At 35.5% G+C, this 21,923-nt stretch overlaps 1 protein-coding gene across 1 annotated transcript; it reads right to left on the bottom strand.

Annotated features, from left to right (window-relative positions):
* Nucleotides 1-434: 434 nt before the first annotated feature.
* LOC113077663 (xenotropic and polytropic retrovirus receptor 1 homolog) lies at nt 435-21,562 on the bottom strand. Its single transcript, XM_026249975.1, has 13 exons — nt 21,421-21,562; nt 18,456-18,676; nt 17,627-17,776; nt 17,353-17,436; nt 16,323-16,404; nt 15,964-16,151; nt 15,163-15,342; nt 12,636-12,804; nt 11,650-11,844; nt 5,758-5,924; nt 5,316-5,455; nt 4,780-5,001; nt 435-3,742 (listed from the first exon to the last, which is right to left on the bottom strand). Exons 1-13 carry the CDS (start codon nt 21,560-21,562, stop codon nt 3,685-3,687), a joined length of 1,998 nt encoding a protein of 665 aa, XP_026105760.1. The 3' UTR covers nt 435-3,684.
* Nucleotides 21,563-21,923: the final 361 nt, after the last annotated feature.

Consider the following 21,923-nt stretch of genomic DNA (forward strand, 5'->3'; position numbering starts at 1 on the left):
TTGTTGACTAGAAGAATGTTATAAAAAGTTGTTTCGCATTGATTTCAAATGTTTTATGTCTCATTGATTGTTTTGACCAGTAATTCTGATAAAACTATATGTAATGAGATAAATATGACAACTGTAAAGCTAGTAATGAGAAAACCATATGTTTAAAAATAATAATGAACCTTTTAGTTAGCTATGTATCATTATAGTTTCTTGTATAAAGTATACATCTACCATATTATTCACTTGGATCTGAGGTTTGATTATGTGGTATTGGTTTATTACAGAAGGTCAAAGTTTACCACAGTACAAAAGAGAAATTAGGCTACATGACAAATGTCATTTTGAAAAAAAGTATGGTCACAACTGAATAGTCAGCGAGTGAATGCATCAGTTACTTAAGTCAGTCTCTTGTTTTTCAATAAATAAAAATGCTGACACAAAATGAAGGTTTTAAAAATAAGCGTGGTTTATAAAACCCAGATATGACAGGATCACCAGAGTGTATACAGAAACACAAATGAGATCATCAGTGGAACCATCATAGGAATACACTCAACATTTACAAACTACTGTCAAAGAGGAAACACTGAGACATTTTCTCTCTTTTTATATCTCTAGTTAATCACAGAACCACACGTTTTTTCTATTTTTCTTTACTAACTCAAAAGTACAACCATCTATCAACTACAAACAATGTCACAGTCAAGGATTTAAAAAGGGATACAACATCAAGATAACAGATAGAAAAGATGCAGAGATATCAAGCACTTAACATCATGGGTTTAGCAAGCAATCAAGTCGACATAGTTTTCCCTCCCCATGAAGAAATTATGTTAGGGCTTGTGTATTATTCCAGTTCTGTATTTTTAAAAGTAAATAAATTAATAATAATAAAAAAAATTACAAACTAAAAACCCTACATTTTGAGGGTTCATCTCATAACACAACCCCTATTTAGGGTGTTAATGAGAATGTTAACATGTCCCAATCGTCTCCAAATCCTCCCCAGCCAGATCAGTTCACGATATCGACCCAAAATCACTGTCACCCAACAAGTCCTGTCAAATGGGCACAAACCCTGGGGGTGAAAGTGTTATGAGCAGAAATATATACCTACTGTAAATAAAACCGATCACATTCCATATTCACAACTGCATCTTAAGTTACACTATTTCGACAGAATTCACATATGTAAAACTGGATTGTAACTAATCAAAATGCCCTTCATCTACCATAATACTGCTCATTTAAAAGCAAACGTTTCCAACTTTTACATAAATAATTAGTACAATAAATAAATCAACATTCTTAAACATTTCTTAAAATGTACAAAATTAAACTATTTACAGTGCAAAACAAAAGCAGCATGCAGGCAAGACAATTGGCAATGCATTACAAAAAACAAAACAATAAGCAATGGATGGGGCAATTTTATGCTCAGCATCCACATACGGTGATATTGGTTCGGGAAGTGTATAATTTCTAAAAATTTTTGTGTGAACCTTGATAGTCTTCTCAATAAAGGACTCAGTCAGTTCTGAGAGTCAAGAACTAAAAACAGCAAAGTAAGACACTTGTGTGCCAAAACAATCATCATTTTGAGAACAACAAGACTGACATTTCATTAATATTAAAACACCATACGTTAACACAGTTACACCACATTTTCAATGAGGATAGCACGCTATATTCTTTTGCAACCACAATTCACATGTAGTTTTCCCCTTTCTTCTGTTAGATTTGTAATCCAAACTACATTTTAGCATTCTACATTCTACATATTTTTGCATCAAATGTGTTTAGGCAATAAATAAATGAATAAATAAACCTAGTCACAAACAATGCCTGCTATCTGTACATTTTTTTTCATTAGCATTATCACTTTTCTTTTAAAGACTTAATAAGAAGAGAGATTGTGAAGACAGACTCATCTTTTCATTTGATTTAAGTTAGAGCTGAAAGATTGTGCTTGCAAAAATACAAGGATGCATGCTGCCGAAAGGGTCTCAAAAACTAAGAGCTGAATAAATAAGCAAAACAAACATCAGCTAAAACAGCCCTGGTGTTTTCTTTTTTGATGACAACAGTGGATATTATTTATAATAAAAGTCATTGTAAGTTAAAATGACAGTCTTCACTCTCTGCTGTCAAAACATTTTGATAAAGAGGTGAAAAACAGATGCTTTCCTCCTAAAAATGCTTTGACATTTATATACTATGTATGAAAATGTATGAAAGACAAGTAGTTATAGCTGTCTTGCAAAAATGTACATTATAAATGTACATTATAAATCATGTACACTTTTTTTTTCATTAACTTACAACTGATTAGAAATGTATTGCCACACTCATCAAGCTTACAAATAATCAAACTGCGACCATGTTGGTAAGGAAAAAGCTTACATTAAAAGATGTCTCCTCACCACACTGAAACTACTTTTTGATGCACAACATCTCATATGGTTTACCACAATAAAAAACTGATGTCACAACCATAAGAATTACAATCGACAGGCAGTGTTCGCATTTCCTCTTTGGCTAAGAGTGGTTATGGCAATGCTTAATAAGTGATACAAAAAGCCATGTAGGAAACACATTAGCTCAATTAAAATGTGTCCAATTCCATTCAGTTTGCGGTTGGGTGACAATTATTCCTGAATCTTTTCAATTTAGTGCATCATTTCAATTAAAATAGTTCACAGAATCACCTCTTTTTCAGAGGACAGATTTTTTTTTTTTACCCAAATGGTATTTCAAATATTAACCAGCAATTTCAGATTTACTTATAGTAGTTTCACTGGTCAAATTATCAATGAAAGTAATAATTCTTAACATCCTCAGAGGACAGCAGGGCATAAACCTTTCATTTAGCGTCACACACACACACACACACACACATCTCTCTAACACAAATCATGCATGGCAAAAATATGACAGCTTTGATATCAAAGCAATGCATGTAAAAAAACAACAACAACATATTTGCATAAAATATGATGAAACAATAAAACTCTAAAGATGTTTTTTTGTGGATTACAAAAATTAAGCATTTCCAAAAAGTGCCACCAGGGCCGTACTCTGACGTCATGACAACTCAAAAAAAAAAAAAATATATATAACACCCCCGCCCCAAACAATTAAAAAATATAACAAACATCAACTACCTAGCTGTTGTTATTTCTAAATGCGCTGCAGTTATAACAGTTATAGTGTGCAACTTGAGTCAGTGCGTTGTACGATATTATATTTTTCTTTCCTATGATAACTCTCTTCCCTGTAGTTCCTAGTTATTATTTTAAGTTTGTAAACAGTCATATGCAGTAATAAAGATCCAAAAACCTAAACAAATGTACAAAAAAGTATCAATATAGAGGAACATAATGAAAAAGTCTAATAAAAAAAGTACCTTGAGGAAAATTCCAGACTTGGCTTTTCCGTGCGTGTCTGTATATTTTGTAGTATGTGTGTGTTAGTGTTTGTACGATGTCACTGTTGTGTCCTGATATGTCTCTCGGCTGTTTTTGTGCTTAACTCTGTTCACTACTCTGTCTTTGGATGCTTTTGTGAGTGTTGAAAAGAGAGAGTGTGTGAATATGTGTGTATCTGTGTGTGTTTGGGATCAGGTGTGCTGAGGCAGCTCTGGGGGGAACCAGTAGAAAGCGGAGACAGGTGGCGTGACAGCGACATCTGGGTTCAGCTGAAGGCCTCATCGTCCGTATCCTCAATGAGCACCTTAGTATCCTTCTTAGACCTGTCAGAGAAACACACTTATATTAAGCAGTTCCAAAAAGTGCCACTTAACGACCTCAGATGTGTGGAGTCAGTAAGAATTTTGTTTTGCAAAAATCAAAAAACGCTGTTCTTTTAAAATTTTGAATCTGAACTTTCAAAAAACAAAACGGATAATGGTCATTGGTTTTCACATAAATATGAAGCAGCACAATTGTTTTCAACATTAGTAATAATAAAATAATGCTTTTTTCATCACCAAAGCAGCATATTAGAATTATATACAGTAGTAGCTGTTATATAGTAGATGTTATTTACACCATAAATGTGTTGCATTTGAAAAATATTAAAATATAAAAAATTCTTACCCTAATCTAACCCTTAAATGTAGTTTTTTTTTGGTGTAACCGAATGCATTTAAATTGGTTTGTTGATGTTAAAGGGATAGTTAAAAAAAATGAAAATTACCCCATGATTTACTCATCCTCAAGCCTTCCCAGGTGTATATGACTTTCTTCTTTGAGATGAATACAATCAGAGTTTTATATAAAAAAAATATCCTGGTTCTTTATAATGGCAGTGAATAGGGGTTGAGAGTTTGAAGTCCAAAAAAGTGCATCCATATTGCATTCCAGCGGATGATGTAGGACAAAGTGTAAACTCTATATGATTGATGGATGTGCTTTTTTGGGCTTCAAAATCTCGACCCCCATTCAATGCCATTACAAAGCATGGAAAAGCCAGGATATTTTTTATTATAACTCTGATTGTATTTGTCTGAAATAAGAAAGTCATATACACCTAGGATGGCATGAGGGTAAGTAAATCATGGGGTAATTTTCATTTTTGGATGAATTATCCCTTTAAATAATATTTTTGAGTTAGCTTTTTTATTTATAACATTTGAAATGTTGTAATTATCATCAAGTCATAATAGTAATTTTAATGCATTACAATTTTTTATAGGTGTACCTAACAAAGTTGCCTACTTATAACTCTATGAAATGTGTATGATTAATACAATATAAAATAAAAAAATACAAAATAAAAATCTCATACTGTGAGGATAGCAGTGGTCGTCGTAAGGACAGGCTGTAGCTCCGTTTCCAGCTCCTTTTGCCCTGCCTGTTCCGGACTCCATCGTCCTGGTCCATCATCTGCTCCAGCAGCGTCTGGTCATCAGCGTTTAGAGGAGCCACTGAGATGTCCCGCACCGCTCGGAACTCACCGCAGTTATTCAAGTGCTCATTCTCAAGACGGAAGAAGTTCCACACAAAACGTCTAGAGGGAGAAAACAATTCAAAGAAAGAGAAAGGATTAGGAGAGAAATGGGCTTCGTGAGGGAACCGGAGGGGGTTTGGGAGTTCAAGAAAAGATCATCATTACTTAAATCATAAAAATGTAAAAACACAACAACAATAAAATGTAATATGTTCTTTTATTAATCTGCATGTCATGTGAGAATTAACCAACATTAGAGAACTGAGAATGTGAATGTGTTGTTAAATTATTGAAATAGAAACTTAAAATCTCAGGGGTTACTTCGAGTGAATATTTTAGCTGAAAGGGATTGAGCTAATGAAAAAGCATCTCACCTAAACACTTCCAGAGGAGCTAAAATGGTAACCACAATGTCCTCGATGGAAGGAATGGCAGTCATGGAAGTCAGAGAGATCTGCAGTGTCCAGGCGAAGCGCAGGATCACATCTTCTATAATGGCACAGTAGTAGTAGGCCTAAAAGAAACAAGAAATGTCATTATGAGAACTGGAGGCAACAGATAAATATCCCTGCTGACTGTTACATTATCCCTGCTAGAAAATGAGAACATCTTAAAACAACCCAAGCTGGTTTGCTGGTCTCCAAATGGTTTTGTGCACCAACTAAACCATCGTAAGAGAAGCAAACCAACTGATTAGCAGGATTATTTGGCTTGGCTCCTTGGAAGGTTTGAACCTACAACACTGTGCTATATATTACAGGTTTGACAGTCAATATGGTGCTTTAAGATTGTATGTTATTTTCTGCCATATCTTACTTTATGTGGGTAAACAATCTCCTCTCTCAAGAAGATATTCTCGCCTGCATTGCGATCAAAAAGACCCCAGTCCATCTTTAGGTCCCAGATCAGGGTGTAGAGTGAACTGACGACTGAAGACAGGATCAGCATGTAGAAAAACACCTCAGCATCGGCATGTTTCTGGTCTGGAACAGAGAAAGTGAACTTGATATTACCATTACATCCACTAGAGGGAGACTGTTTACCATCCATCCAGCTACACTACACTAATACAAGACTGCTGTTTGCAGCACCACCAGTGCCATTGTATATTTGGTTATTCACTGAAAAGTCATTCAATGTCAAAATACCATGTCATATATTAATGTTTTTATATTATTAAAAACAATGGTACTATGACTAAAATGCTTTTAGTTATTTAAAGTTACAAGAACAATACAAAATGTATATTAATTGAAATCTAGTGAAGAGTTCACTTTTGGAGAAAATTTTTGGAAAGAAATAAACACTTTTATTCAGCAAGGATGCATTTAACTAATCAAAATCTTTTGAGAATTATAAAAATTAAAACAAATAATTTTTATGAACTTTCTATTTTTCAAAGGGTTCCTGAAAAAAAAATGATCACAGTTTCCACAAAAAATATTAAGCAAAAGCAGCACAACAATTTTCTTTGTTGATAATACAAGATTTTTCATGCAAACTGAAATCAGCATATTAGAATGATTTCTGAAAGATCACGTGAAACTGAAGACTGGAATTATGATGCTGAAAATTCAGCTTTGCCATCACAGGAATAAAATAGTTCTTAATAGAAAACAGTTCTTTTAAACTGCAGTTTTGATCACATACATGCAGCTTGGTGTGGACCGTATGATGATATATATTGTGGTTATGGTACATTTTTGATGACATAAATTGAACCTTAAGACTATGAGTATAAGACTACCTTTCGAAAACATCAAATAGTCTTACAGACCTTTTGAACAACAGTGTATATTCAGCTATTTTTACATTACTGCTCCCCAAAATTAATAGACTGCATACAGTTCTTTATATTCTTACTCCTAATTTGTTTATGTGTGTGTGTATGTGTGTGTGTGTATATATATATATATATGTATGTGTGTGTTAAGCGTATATATCATTATAAACAAGTATAAAAAGAACTACATCTAATTTGATCAGCAACTATTTTTGCTGCAACTCAGACCAATATTACCAATATTACAAACCTTAAACATAAATAACCCTAAAGTAGCTGTATAATCTGGTAAAAGACAGAGGATAAAAGCTGAATGGGAAAGCAATTAGCAGCTAATATTGATGACTAGGCATGGGAGAACATTTATGGAACCATGGCAAAATATACCCATTTTGCACAAGGGCAATACAGTACAAAAAAAAATAACTATGAAGAACTGAAACATAAGAGAAAGAGTCATCCTGAAGTACAATATTAGAGCATCAGTGTAAGTTAATAGGGGGTGAGACATTTATCAGATAGTGGAACAGTGCAGATCTCAGGTCAGTGAATGGTTAAATTTCTTAGGCCTCAGACAGCAGACGGGGCTGAATCTGGAACAGGCCCATCAGTCTTAATAAAGCCTTTCACACATTGCCATTCAGGCGCCAGGAAACCAGCGGAGGACATGTTTTTGCCAGAACACATAATAGCCCTGTCCATCCTATTTCAGCCCTGAGCTACGAATGCCCATGTTGAATATGGTTTCCCTAGACTACCCGAAAATCCAGATGTATACCCCATAAGATAGCAATGCAAGTCTAATCTATTCACACAGGCCAGACGGAGGTTGGAAAATGACCATGAAACTCTAAAAACATTTTTGGGTGCATTAAACCTTGATTAATATGAGTAGAATATATAAAATACTATGAAAAATACATTTCTATTTTAAATAAATGTTAATAAATAAAAGTTATTTTTAAATGCAATATTTCAATTATTATGGTTTTCTGATGTAGCCATTGTGAGCATAAGACTTCTTTCAAAAACAACTATCTTACAGACACCACAATTTTGACAATTAATATACATTAAAGTACATTGGCCCATTATATTTTTGCTTGCAATAAGATATATCTGATGGATATTCAGATTTTGGTCAATTTGAGCATAACAGCATTCACCATTAACCAATAACATCCTTGTCAACTGGTAATAAACATTTCTATATTCAATGAATCAGTGAATTTTAAGTAAATATTGTTCCAGATATCCTCTCTCATTTGTCAGATATCATCATTATATTGAACTGAATGTAAATACAGCACTTGTATCAGCACCATCATCGGCCATTAAAAAAAACACATTGGTTTCCCGCCACTGGTCTGGTCAAACTGAACTTTGATTTAATCTAATTAACACAGTGGCAGATTTATGTAAACATCAACCATGATGACCCAAACCCATTTCCCACAGGACCACAAATCTATCTCAACATCCCTCCGAGTCCTTGGACACAGGAGACATTTCTTTCTTTCAAAGTTGACAGCATTTCGTTGTCTTTGGTAATAGAGTACAGAATGGGAAACAGAATGGTCACTCTCTGCACCTGACCACATGATGGCTACATGACAAAAGAAAAATTCTATAAACAAATGAATTGAATAGAAATGAGCATCACTGAAATTAAATCCCAGGTATGGAAAAATAGAATTCCAAACCAATACTGACCACGTATGCTAACTGATTAATCTGTACTAAGATGTTTATTTATGCACATGGTGGGGGTTAAGACATTACAGTAGTGATGTTTAAAATCAAGCTGTGATATTTGACTACACAGTCAATCATTGCTGCATACTCCATCTGGCCCATATTCCTGGGTACATGTGGTCCACATGAAACCACCATCAGAGCAGGTAAACACTTGATCAAAGATCCAGGTCTTACACAGAGAGAGTAAAAAATAAATCCAACCATACTTCAGTAGTTCAGAGCTTCATCATTATTTTAGAAATACACTCCCACTGTTCTGTCTCGCCACAGGCAGGCAATTACAGCTCCAGCTCCTCTGGATAGTTCATTTCCGCTTTTCTTTTTTGCTCTCTCACTTCATATTTTCTCTCTCCTTTAATCATTTTTTAGTGTTCACATAGCATCTTCTGTTTGCATTTTGCTCCGTTTTGTTGGATGTCATTGAGTTCTTCAGCTGTGCTTAAGCTCAGATCGACATTTCTCATTAAAGTTTAAATGAAATCTTTGAGGATATCGACCCACAACCATTTCTGCAATCACTTCTACAATGAAATAGAGCGCTAAAAACATGAAAGCAGGTGTAATGGGGTTATTGACAAAAGAACGGACAAAAAGAGAAAATAAGCACAATGCAAATCTTGCAGACATGATGCTAGGGAAAATCCAAAAAGACTTGTAAATCATTGGGACTGTATCCACAATCTTTGAGTAGCAAATCCGGATTTTCACCATTAAAGGGTTAATTCACCCACATAGCAAAATTATGTAATTAATAACTTACTCTCATGTTGTTTCAAACCCGTAAGACCTCCGTTTATCTTTGGAAAACAGTTTAAGATATTTTAGATTTAGTCCGAGAGCTCTCAGTCCCTCCATTGAAGCTGTGTGTACGGTACACTGTCCATGTCCAGAAAGGAAAGAAAAACATCATCTTAGTAGTCCATGTGACATTAGAGGGTCCGTTAGAATTTTTTGAAGCATGGAAAAAACATTTTGGTCCAAAAATAGTAAAAACGACGACTTTATTCAGCATTGTCTTCTCTTCTGTGTCTGTTGTGTGAGAGAGTTCAAACCAAAGCAGTCTAGATATCCGGTTCGCGAATGAATCATTCAGTTCACCAAATCGAACTGAAACGTTTTAAACGGTCCGCATCTCTAATACGCATTAATCCACAAATAATTTAAGCTGTTAACTTGTTTAATGTGGCTGACACTCCCCCTGAGTTCAAACAAACCAATATCCCGGAGTAATTAATTTACTCAAACAGTACACTGACTGAACTGCTGTGAAGAGAGAACTGAAGATGAACACCGAGCCAAGACCACATAAGAAGAATCGAGGAGCTGATGATACTGCGCATGTGTGATTCAGCGTGAAGCAGACCGACACACAGAGCACCTGAACCGAACTGATTCTTTTATTGATTGATTCTGAACTGATTCTGTGCTAGTGTTATGAGCGCGGGTAAACTAAAGGCTTGAATCAAGGGCAATCATCGCAAATGATGCCATTACGTGGAGCGCAAAAGAAGCGGTGAACCGTTTTCTTCAACCAGTTTATTGAATCGAACTGTTCGAAAGAACTACTGGTGATCCGAAAACCGATGCAACCGGTTCTTGACTTGTGAACATTGCCTTTCTGGACATGGACAGTATACCGTACACACAGCTTCAATGGAGGGACTGAGAGCTCTCGGACTAAATCTAAAATATCTTAAACTCTGTTCCGAAGATAAACGGAGGTCTCACGGGTTTGAAAAAACATGAGGGTAAGTTATTAATTACATAAATTTGCTATCTGGGTGAACTAACCCTTTAAGCCACACTACACACAGGGACACATTAATGCTTTTCATGTCTACCACTGATCTCAATCTCACACCGGTTTGGCTCATGACTAATGTTAATTTAAACATTAATTATGCTCAGACATGTTGCATTCCTTTGGGATTAGTTTACATGAAAACTAAAATAAATCAAATTAACAGACTCATTTATCTGGGCAGCTTACTAGAGTGAACATCAGTTTCAATCAGGGCACAAATGATGGAGGTGATTTCAGATGCATTCATATATTAAATGGGCTCTCTGCCAGGAACGTCTAGAGTGGATCCTAATGAATGCATCAAAGGACGCCATGTTGGGTTGAATACGGCCTGTTTTAGTCACATGAGGCAGACGCTATGGGCTATGGTCCAGACATCATATATTTCACTGATACAGAGATATATCTAATACACACTGAAAACTTAAGCAAAGTGCACCCATGCTTGATATTTAAACACTGACATTTAAGGGAAATAACCAGAAATGGCCGTGTGTGCACAGTGAATATAAATAATGAAATGGATGAAACGGCTTAGCCGAGTGCTTTGAGATTGATTTGGGCTGAAGTTGTCTTTCTGAAGAGATACGGGAAGGCATGGAGGCCGACTGTTTGATAAGAGAGCGTGAGACAGACAGAGAGACACGTTTGAGCAGCAGTCTTTGCACTTCAGATGGATTTCAGTGGCAGAATAATCAGACGTTAATTGTAGATAGAGACAAGGGATGTGTCTGGAATCTTAATGGCATGCTTTTAAACGCTTTAAGAGCTCATATGAACCAAATGTAGGATAATTAATGTGATTGAATGCTAAATCTGCTGCTTGGAGACAAATGAGTTTTTATAAAGCAGGCCACTATTTTTTAAAATGCATAAATGTAATTCCAACCTGTTTCTTACAAAACTCTTAATGCCTTTATGCAATGTATCTCTAACTTAGATGCTTCTTGTTTATGTTGCTATATAAACCATGACTCTAACAGACAAGGACAGGCTCAGGGTCATCTCTGCTTTTCTCAAAACATGCTTCTGTTGCCCATTCATTTGTATCTGTAGGCAAACAATGGCACACAGGTGCTCTTTGTAAAGAAAATTTTTCATTTGAATCAATGTTAGATGACAACAGTAAATTCCACAAAACAGCAAAAAATACAATGTATTCATACAACAATGAAAACATAAATAAATAGTATACCACAAGTTTTTACCCAGATGCCATCAAGATGAAACTTCTAGAGCTTTTAAACTACATTCACCAAACTTGGCACAAGCCTTCATCCTGTTCTGTTTGTCAAGCTAACTATAATGAACGTTCTGGTCACATGATCATGTTTGTAATTAACTGCAGTGTGTTTGTCTGTACCTTTATGAGTTCTGTAAAGGGCTGCAAACGTGACCACAAAGAAGGTGGTGGAGTATTTCCCAGCATTCACCAGGTGAGGGAAGGCTCTCCTGGTGTCCCGGTAACGTCGCAGACATTGAACAAACCGCATCCAGGCAGGCAGACAGTGGATGATGGCCCGAACTCCATAAGAGTAGCTGTTACACCGTTCATCGCCTTATTTAGGAGGATACAATTATGAATGCACATTTTAATTTCCAAGACCATACTATAATATTGCAATCCAGTAATGTTCAAACATATCCCAGCATAAAAACATTTTTTTTATATAGGTATTTCTATCAATTTAATGATGATTATATAATAATTCAGGGATCAACAATAAGGATTTTTGTCTTGAAATTTAGCATTTAGTTTTGATAAACTGGAATATATTTGACATATATACAAAATATGCAATACGCACAAATTACAAATGTAGTCAAAATTGCAAGTTTCTGTCACTTTTTAACAAATAAAGCAGTAATGAGTAATATGCTATCATTTTCCAGCAGATGGGTTTGTGAATTTAAAACTGTGACATAGATATTTTATTGATAATAACATTTAAATTAAATGATACTAATACAATTACTACTAATAATTAAAACAAAATATTTTAGAATGAACAGTGTTGAGTCCTGATGCTCACTTTCTCTTACTCCTCTTATTTCTCAGCATTCTCCTATTTTCTTTATTCCTATATTCTATATTAGACAGCCACAGATGCTCTGAATTTCCTGGTCCATTTCACATGATAAACTCCACTGAACCTGAAGAACTCCTATCTGTGTTGACACTGTCTGCAATCGTAATTTATGTGCAAGAGCAACTGGCCATTAATCACAACCAGTCATTCATCTACCATTACATCTAATGTTGAAATTGGGATGGTTCACCATGAATGGCTCAGTCAGTCAAAACTTGAATGATTACATTTCAGGATGGCATCATTCTGAATCGATTACCATATATGGAGGGCAGTAAGCCGCTGCGATCTCCCCACTGCAGCTCCATGCTGTAGTAACAGACCAGATACTCCAGATCTGAGAGCACAATGACCAGGGAATTGAGTTGATCTGCCAGCCAGAAGTCTGCAAACTCCACTCGGTGGAACGGGGCGGTGAACACACGCAACTACAAACAGAGAAATTATGATAGCTTAAATATTTATACTGTACACAGTGCTTAGGGTAATCATTAAGGACAATAATAAACAGCAGAATTCATTGCAAGTGCTTTTTTTCTCTCAAAATGAGGTGATGTATGTATAACAGCACAATCCTGAGGCAGAGTGAACTCTGAGACAGCGAGTGAAGATCTTTATGAGAACTCAGCTGGCTAAAGACAGCTCAGTGGGGTTTTTATTATTATTATTATTAGCTCCTAACCAATAAACTAGCTTTCACTGTGTAATGATGGGGTTAGATGTGTTTCAACATGAATCTAGCAAACTGTGAATCATGTTTGTTACATGACTTCATGAACTCATACACAGCTGCCTGTGATTGAGAGATGCACATAAATAAAGTAATAACCATTTTTAATTCTAAAAACCTTTTTAAAATAGGTTTCCTGCCATGTTGAAGTAAGTTATTTGGATAAAGATCATGACTTATTAAATCAAGTTTATTCAGGGTAAACTGCACCAGCAGCCTTGAAATGCAGAAAATATTATTTATAAAATTAATAACTGAAATATTAAAAGGCTGAAAAATTTAAACATAAGTTAATATCGGTAACAAATAAAAAATAAAGTTTGATGACAAAGATTTACTTTTTATATGCAAAATACGAGCTGTAAATAGAATACCCAATTAGACAAAAAAATTAACGAGTTAAATAAATGATGTGAAGAAAAATGTAAAATATATATTTTTTATAAATAAATGAAATAAAATAACATATAAGATACAATTACATACTATACATATAGGCTACATGCTCATTTAGGCGAGTTACCTTTGTTGCCCTTGAGTCACATTGTTTTTTCCCCACATATTTTCCCGTGGCTCAACCATTCCACCCTATGTAATGAAATTGTACCTCTCTCAGCCTTCAGGCCACCGCTGACATTTCCCAGCAACATAGTTTTGCACTACACCGATCTATGCCATCATACTCTTGAGGCTCAAATGCCAGTGAATATCGATTTCCCCCACACAAACTCTGATCAGTTATTATTACCTGATGAAACAGGTGAAGGCGGTCCACAAAAATGGTTTTAGACATAAGGTCTGAATGTGAGGTACATTTCAGTGTTACAGCTACATGTGCGATGCACAGCTTGAGTTTGACAGCATGTTTGAGCTCTGGGAAGAAAGCCACCCACTGTTTGGCCATCAGTAAGTGTCGGTTTTAATCTACAGGAAGTGTGAGTGTGTGTGTGTGTGCTACAAGGACTAAGGCTCCAGTCTAGGTCAATTAGATGTGGGGAGGGCAATGAGACAGATGCTGGCAGCTGCTGATGGCTCCATCCTAATAATGATTGCACAGGCACAGTCTTCACATCCGCAGAGATAGAGCTACAATCTATTTTCCCTCACCTCACTGCCCTGTGCCTCACACAAAGACACATACATAATCACTCATGTACGCACACAGACCTCATTGAAACACTCTGTACACACAGTTTGTTGTCGGTAATATATTTTTTGAAAGAAATTAATATTTTACTCAGCAAGGATCATTAAACTGATAAAACTACTTGGCAGCAAAAACATTTATGATGTCACAAAGCATCTAAAATTTCAATAAATGCTGTTATTTAGAACTTTCCATTTCCTTGATTCAAAACAAAAATTAAGTAGCACACCTGTTTTTAACACTGATAATAATAAGAAATGTTTCTGGAGTGCCAAATCAAAAAATATGCTTTGCCATCTCAGTAATAAATTACACTCGTAATAATATTCCACAATATCTTATTTTTTTTTGATCGGATAAATGCATCTTTGGTGAGCACAAGAGACTTATTTCACAAACATAATAAAACGAATAGAAATAGGCAGAGAAGACGAAATGGGTGAAGCTGTTTGTGCACTGAAATGAGCTAATTAGCTCTAAGCTAATTTAACTGAATTTGTTATAAATGTGTCTGAACAGGTGGCTTTGCTATTAGAGGGATTCCAGGGAAAAAATGATCATTTTATTGTCTTAATCAAAACAGGATATGAGGATTGCAAATGCAGTTTATAACCCACTTTACTTGTAACTTGATACATTTCTAAGTTAAACAGGATATTTAATGAGAACAAAATGGGACTTTTTAAATCCATCTGGAACTGATTGGATCATTAAAAAAAATAGATGTATTAATGTATTAATATAATGGGTTGCATATCTGCATGGATCCAATTAACAGCATGTAATAGCCTGTGTCACTCATATAATGTTGGCGTAAAAACCCCCCACTATTTTTATTACTACTTTTCATAATTTTTTTGCAGCTATGGAAGCTCTGTGTTTATAAAACTGAATGGTTTTGTCTCTCACCAAAAGTTTGATAAGCCAGAAACGGGATTTGTAGTAGGCAGTTTTGAAGGGGTTGATGAGGAACAGCACCATGAAGCCGTAGAGGATGAGGGGGTTTGCCTGCATAGGGAGCCAAGTGTAGTCCGCAAACAGACAGGATAGGATGCTGAGACACCACAACACCCCCAAAAACCCTGCGATCTACAGCAAGACAAAAGGAAAGAACATTTCAAAAGTTTTCCCTTTCCTATTATTTTATCTGTCCGAATACAACGACTTTATACCTATACGCCAACTCTAAAAGGTTTGGGCGATATAGATTTTTTTTTTAAAGAAATTACAATTTTATTTAGCAAGGATGCATTAAAAAGATCAAAAAAGGGAGAAAAGGCATTTATAATGTTACAAAATATTTCTATTTAAAATCTTTTAAACTTTCTATTCATCAAAGAATCCTGAAAAGAAATATATCAGTTTTTACAAACATATTAAGCTTTTAACATTGATAATAGATAGAAAGTTTTATTGAGCACCATATCAGCATATTAGAATGATTTCTGAAGGATCATGTGACACTGAAGACTGGAGTAATGGCTGTTAAATATTCAGTTTTGCATCACAGAAATGATTTATTATATATTTAAATAGAAAACAGTTATTTGAAAAGTGTTTTAAAAGTGTTTTATACTGGATTATATAAACTAAATGCAGCCTTTTCAAGCACTTCTTTCAAAGACATAAAATCTAACAGGACCCAAACTTTTGAAAGGCAGTGTATATACAAGCTTCCTGTAAAGGTTCCTTCTACGTGACATGTCTCACCTCAAACAGATGTTGATGTGAAAGATTGTTTCGAGGGTTCAGCTCAAAGATCAGCACATGATTGACACCCGCCTGCCTCCAGCCATAAGTATTAATCCCCAAGAGGAAGAGAAACTGAATCAACAGGAAACCGCCTCGGTAGATGCGCACCAGTGGCCAGATGTTCTGATTACGAATGAAAAAAGCACCTGAGAGGGAAGAATCAGTCGCATAGTTGGATTATCAACAAGGTTTATATAAATTACTGCACTGCTCTAACACAAGCGAGTCGTAGATTATCAGAAGTGCTGGAATTTATACACTGTATAAAATCTATGTAACCAGATGCATATGGATGCGTAAAAAGGTAAAAACAGTACCAATAAGAACAAAGGCGACAGCCAGGACAATGAAGACCCCACAATACAGTCCCACACGAAAGGTGGTCCAGGCAGGTGCAGGCTGAGATTGAGAAAAAGCACATTGAAATCACTGCTGGGCTTATTCTGAAGCAAGGAGTGCACCTCAAAGTAGCTTTTTTATTACAATATACACCTACACTGAAAAACTGATTTTGCATTAGCATTTGCACTTGGGCAATTTTTATTCCCCAAACACCAATTGTTATTCCCCAAGTCATTGCAACTTAACCTTTTCAAGTTCTGTCACTATATTTACTTAGAACAATTAGCTAGCAGATGGCTTCAACTCAAATAAGTATTTTTTTCTACAGCAAACCATATTTACATTTATGTTAGGCAAAAGACAGAGAACACATGCATTCTCTCCATTAAAGGTAAAACTGAGAACTAAAAGTAATGCATGAAAAGACACTGCAGAAATTTTTGACATGATTTTCATGCGGGTGTTTGCTATTATGCTATTTTTCGCCTAGTATATTTTTTGCTTTCCATGTGGGATTAGCTTTAGTATTTTGTTTTTATCCCCAAAATAATCAAAGAATTTACTATGTGCACTTCATTGATTTTGGTATATAAAATACCTTTGATTCTATCAATAATACATTTGAATTAAATATTTAATACAGACACTTAACCTTCATGTTCTTTTGAAGCAGATTTTACTCTCCCAGAGTAAATTACTCTTATTTTTCCTTAAAAAATGTTAATAGGTATAAAAAAAAAGAAAGAAAACGGTCAGAATCAGTATCTTAGCATGTGAAAATGTATTACATTTTCCCGAGACCCATCAAATCCTGAAACCCTAAAGAGAAGAACATCTTTCATGGATGGCTGAAGAATTGATCAAGTTAAATTTTCATTTTTAAAAGTTCAATGTTAAGCTATTAAAATGGGCTCTCAGACACCAGGTGGATGAGCATAACGTTCCAACTGCTGCGTGCATGTGTGTGTGCGTGTCTCCATGTACTAATCTGAGTTTCTTTCTCACCTGTGCTGCTCCAAGAGGTGGAACTCTCAGCCTCTTCATGGCCTTCTGACGGTCACCTCCTTCCAGCTCTGTGGTCACCAGAGCCTGGGCACACAAGGGTCAAATGTCAAACACCATTCTTTAGTTTAGTCATTTCTGCCCTGAATTCCACTTCATTCTAATGTGCTCTTTATCATTTTCAGCATCAATGGGAGTTTACACTAACACCAATACAATCACATCATGATACATGAGCAGGAATCCAGAAGTCCAAACGTGGAGCCAGGCAGTCTACCTCGGTCTCAGAGATGAGCTGTGTGATCTTCTTGCAGGTGTAGAATGGAGCCACCTCCACGTGAGCCACACGCCAATCAGCGCCACGCTGTGTGTCCAGAATCTTGTCATGTTTCTTCAGAATCTTACGGAATCCAGTGAAGTTCAGATTCTGTATGTGATTAGGGAAAATGGAATATCAAATTAAGATGTTAAATTAAGAATTTTGTCCTTCTTCTAAAACAGGAAAGAGAAATTCCGACTTCTTTAAGTTGCGACACAGCTGCTCATTCCCTGTTATTGCTATTTAGAGTAATGGGAATAAAATAATAAAATGTTTTAGAAAAAAATTCATGCAATAAAATATATTCCCAATCTGTGCACTCTGGACATGTGGTGCATCCTTGTTAAAGCAGTTCACATGTTTAATGGACACTCATCCAATGGTAAATGTAATATCTGACTATGAAACATATCTCATATCACATTTAGATCAGGGTTTCCCAACACTCAGATCTGATTCATGAGCTGATGGCAGGCTAATAATTAATTAAGTAGTAATACAAGTATATTTTTTTATTAAACAATTTAAATACATTTTTAAAGATAATTTCAATCTATTTTATCCAACTGTATCCAAACTTTTGACTGCTAGAAAGAGAATAATAAGGGAAAAAATGTAATGTTTGTAAAGTGAAGATAAGATTAATTAGGATCCAGTTAAAAAGATCAGCATTGCGGATGACCAGCATATGTTGAGCTTTGGGTTTGGAAAGGTCAAGAAACCCAAGAGGGAGTCAGGACAACATTCACAACGGGAGACAAACAACAACAACAACAAAATATCAGACCTGGTAGTTCTGCAGGAGGATGAGGCTGAGGTAGAACTCGCTGAAGGCCAGCTGCAGGTCTTTGATGTTGCGATGTTTGTTGCGCTCTTTGTTGGACAAAGGAAACACCGTTTTGCGGTGACTGCGCAGCCCTGGAGCATTGCTCTCCCGCTGGGCATCCAGAGACGTCTGCAGCTCATTCTGCAAAGTTGCAAATCGGCGCTGTGCCTCAGCCAGTTTCTCTGTGAAGATCCGAAAAGAGCAGACAATATTAATAATTAAGTTATCGTATTATTTGATTTATGGCCTTTGAGAGAACATGGAAAACCAAAGGCCTGGTTGTACACCAGGACAGAAAAAGAATATCTTAAATGTATTAAATACTATTTGACTGCATCTACTGAGAGACATAAAGCCTGCTTGGCTTACAACCCTGCAGTAAAATGCAACAGAATCCATTTTGCATGACAAATAAATCCCTCATTCTACCCATCAACTGGAAAGTAAAGCAGACAGATTTCCTGTTAGAGATGAGCCTCTTCCTGTAAGGGGGATATCTCAGACAGCATTATCCACGCTGGCCTGCGTCCCAGCGCAGTTCAGTGAACAGGACCCCGCTCACCCATCTCACTTTCAGAGGAAGGAAACAGGATAATATGTTCAGCAGACAAGTAAATACTGGGAGTCCTGCTAGCTTATAGGTGATAACCCTCAGTAAGGGACTGAGCAGAACTGGAGAACTGCCACAATTTGTTCCCAAGGCACTGATCATCCAATTTTCTCTACTAATGTGTCTTTTTCAGGGCAGTCTAATTGCACTTCCAATATTTTACTGAAGTAAACAAAAAACAAAACAAAAAAAAGATAAATTATTTTTTTTAATGAATTTACAAAACGTATTAATACTATATAATGAATACAATTATATACATTTTGTAATATTTATATAAATGTTAAATTATTATACATTTATATTCATAATGCTTAGAAATGTATTGCTTTTTATTTTTATTGTATATTAATCCAATATATTTATATATTATATACTATTATTTCATAGGAATAATTTTGATAATAGTATTTATTATACATTTGTTAAATGGTTTCAGGTAACTCCAAAACAGGAATAAATGTATAAATATTAAGAATAAATAAATAAGTGAAAAACATTTAAAAACAAGTGGCATATACAACAAATATGTAAAAAAAAATAATAATAAAATAAATAGAAAAAGTATCTAGCTGACGAGTTTAAAAAGATGACAAGAAGAATTTGCAAACAAACAGCACAGGAAAAAAAAAAAGTTTAGACAGCATTAATAATGTAAATACAAAAAAAATTAAATAAAAATAAGATGACAGGACACCAGTTTAATAGAGTCCAGACAAACATTGGCTGTGAACAATGATGTGACCTTAAAACAACAACAACAACAACAACAACAACATCATCATCATATATAATAGACCGCACAAGCTTGTTTTCTTTCATGTAAAGTAAATATAGTGTCAAGTCAACTATAATAGTCTGACTAAGTTCTGTACTTCAGGCTGAACGTGGCTAAGATGGTGCTAAGAATTGATGAGCTTAACAGATCTCCTCCACTGGGACAAAGAGTGCATGTTGTTAATTCAGGACCACTCTGGGGGGAGACAGGGGTCTCAGCCATAAAACACAGTCTGGGTCAACTAGACAGAATTAGCTATAGTGCACTAACAGCATCTGCGATCCTAATAAAGATTTCAATTCTAAAGGGCATTATATATGATAACGCATTGTATTTCACTACAAACTGTAGTGATCCTGTAGCTCAATTCGTAGAGCAAGCGCAAGGTTGGGGGTTCGATTCCCCGGGAACACGTGATAGGTAAAAATTGATAGTCTAAATGCACTGTAAGTTGCTTTGGATAAAAGCGTCTGCTAAATGCATAAATTTAATTTTTAATTTAATTTTAAAATGGCCTGTGTATACATGGACAAAATTATCTGCAGAGTTGAATAATTAAATTAGTATTTCTAACACTGTTTCTGAGCAAATTAAACTTATTTTGTGTTTGTGGAAAAAAGATCCATGTGTTTTTCCACAAGGGAAAAATTAAAGTATGGGGTCAGAGATTTTTCCAGCTTAATGGACTTGCCAGCTTTTTTTGGCTGGACAACTCGATTAGAGTTTATTTTGGTCTGTCTGTACAACCTGCAGCAATGAGGCAGCGCATGATTTTTGGTGGCAACTGGAGTATAAAAAGACTAAACCTATATTACAAGCAGAATAAATGCTTTAATTTCATGTTAAATTATTAATGTACATCCGCTTCTTTGTTTCAGAATGAATGCGGATCAATCTGTCTCAGCTCATTCTGAGATTTTGATTTAGAAGGAGAATTAGCTAATGTTATATTTTCATTCATGATGCATGCTAACAATGAATCAATATGCAAACAAAGCATTAAGCTCATGCTTCAAATACTTATTTATTATGCCATCCCCTAACCAGCCACAAGAGGCAGTAGAGCTCAGACATTCCTGCTGCCCTGAAGTCAACTCAACAACACAGATTATGTTGCAGTGTGCATATATTATCAGTCCAAACATAGTCCATTCACCTTGACGCATGTCAAAATGACTATGGCAGGCATTTCATATTACATCATGTACCCAAATAGTGCAGTACACTTAGACCTCATGCACAGGGAATCCCTTAACGGCATTTAGCTGGCCACTGCAGTTCAGACTGCTTCCACTTGTGCTGTTTATGAGTTACAAAAAAATGCAATCGTAGCCATACAGTTAGGATTATTAAAAGTTAACTATTAATGATCATTAAAACTATCCTGTAATCCTCCAAAAAGTTATTATAAGAATGATTGAGGATGTATGCACTTTATTTTTGTGGGAAGATGTAAGTTTTTATTATATACAGTTAGTTTTGGAGCCAGTAAATGTTTTATTTGATTATTTTTATTTTTTATTAAGACATAACAATACCTGAATAGAATGTGTTGATCTTGGAGAGCTCCTTTTCACATGTCTGAAAGAACTTCTCCTCAAACTTGGCATAGTACCGTTTGACAGTGTCTTCATCTGTGACTGAAAGAGACAAAACACAAAGATGTAAATCTGTGTTCATTTTCATATTCAGCAGTGGGCACTAATGAGCTCAGATTAGAGTTATACGTCCTAAAACCCACATCAACATTTACAGCCTCCCCATTTTATACTGATGCTTCAAAGTCAAAAAAGCAATTACAATTGTCACAACAGTACGTGTGTGTGTACGTAAAGGCATCACTCCATTTTTGTGTGTTTTCTGTATTGTAGTTTTTTTTTTTTTTATGTAAGTGGTGGTTCGCCCAGGGCGCCATACAAGCTAGAACAGCCCCTGGGAAGAATGCCTGAGGGATTTGGCTGTCAAAGTTGTCTCTCTATAAATAAGCCAGAGTCAGGTAAAAGCTTTTAGCATCTATTACAAGACACTAATCAGATATAAC

Source organism: Carassius auratus, unplaced genomic scaffold, assembly GCF_003368295.1.
Source record: "Carassius auratus strain Wakin unplaced genomic scaffold, ASM336829v1 scaf_tig00023098, whole genome shotgun sequence".
Taxonomy (NCBI): domain Eukaryota; kingdom Metazoa; phylum Chordata; class Actinopteri; order Cypriniformes; family Cyprinidae; genus Carassius; species Carassius auratus.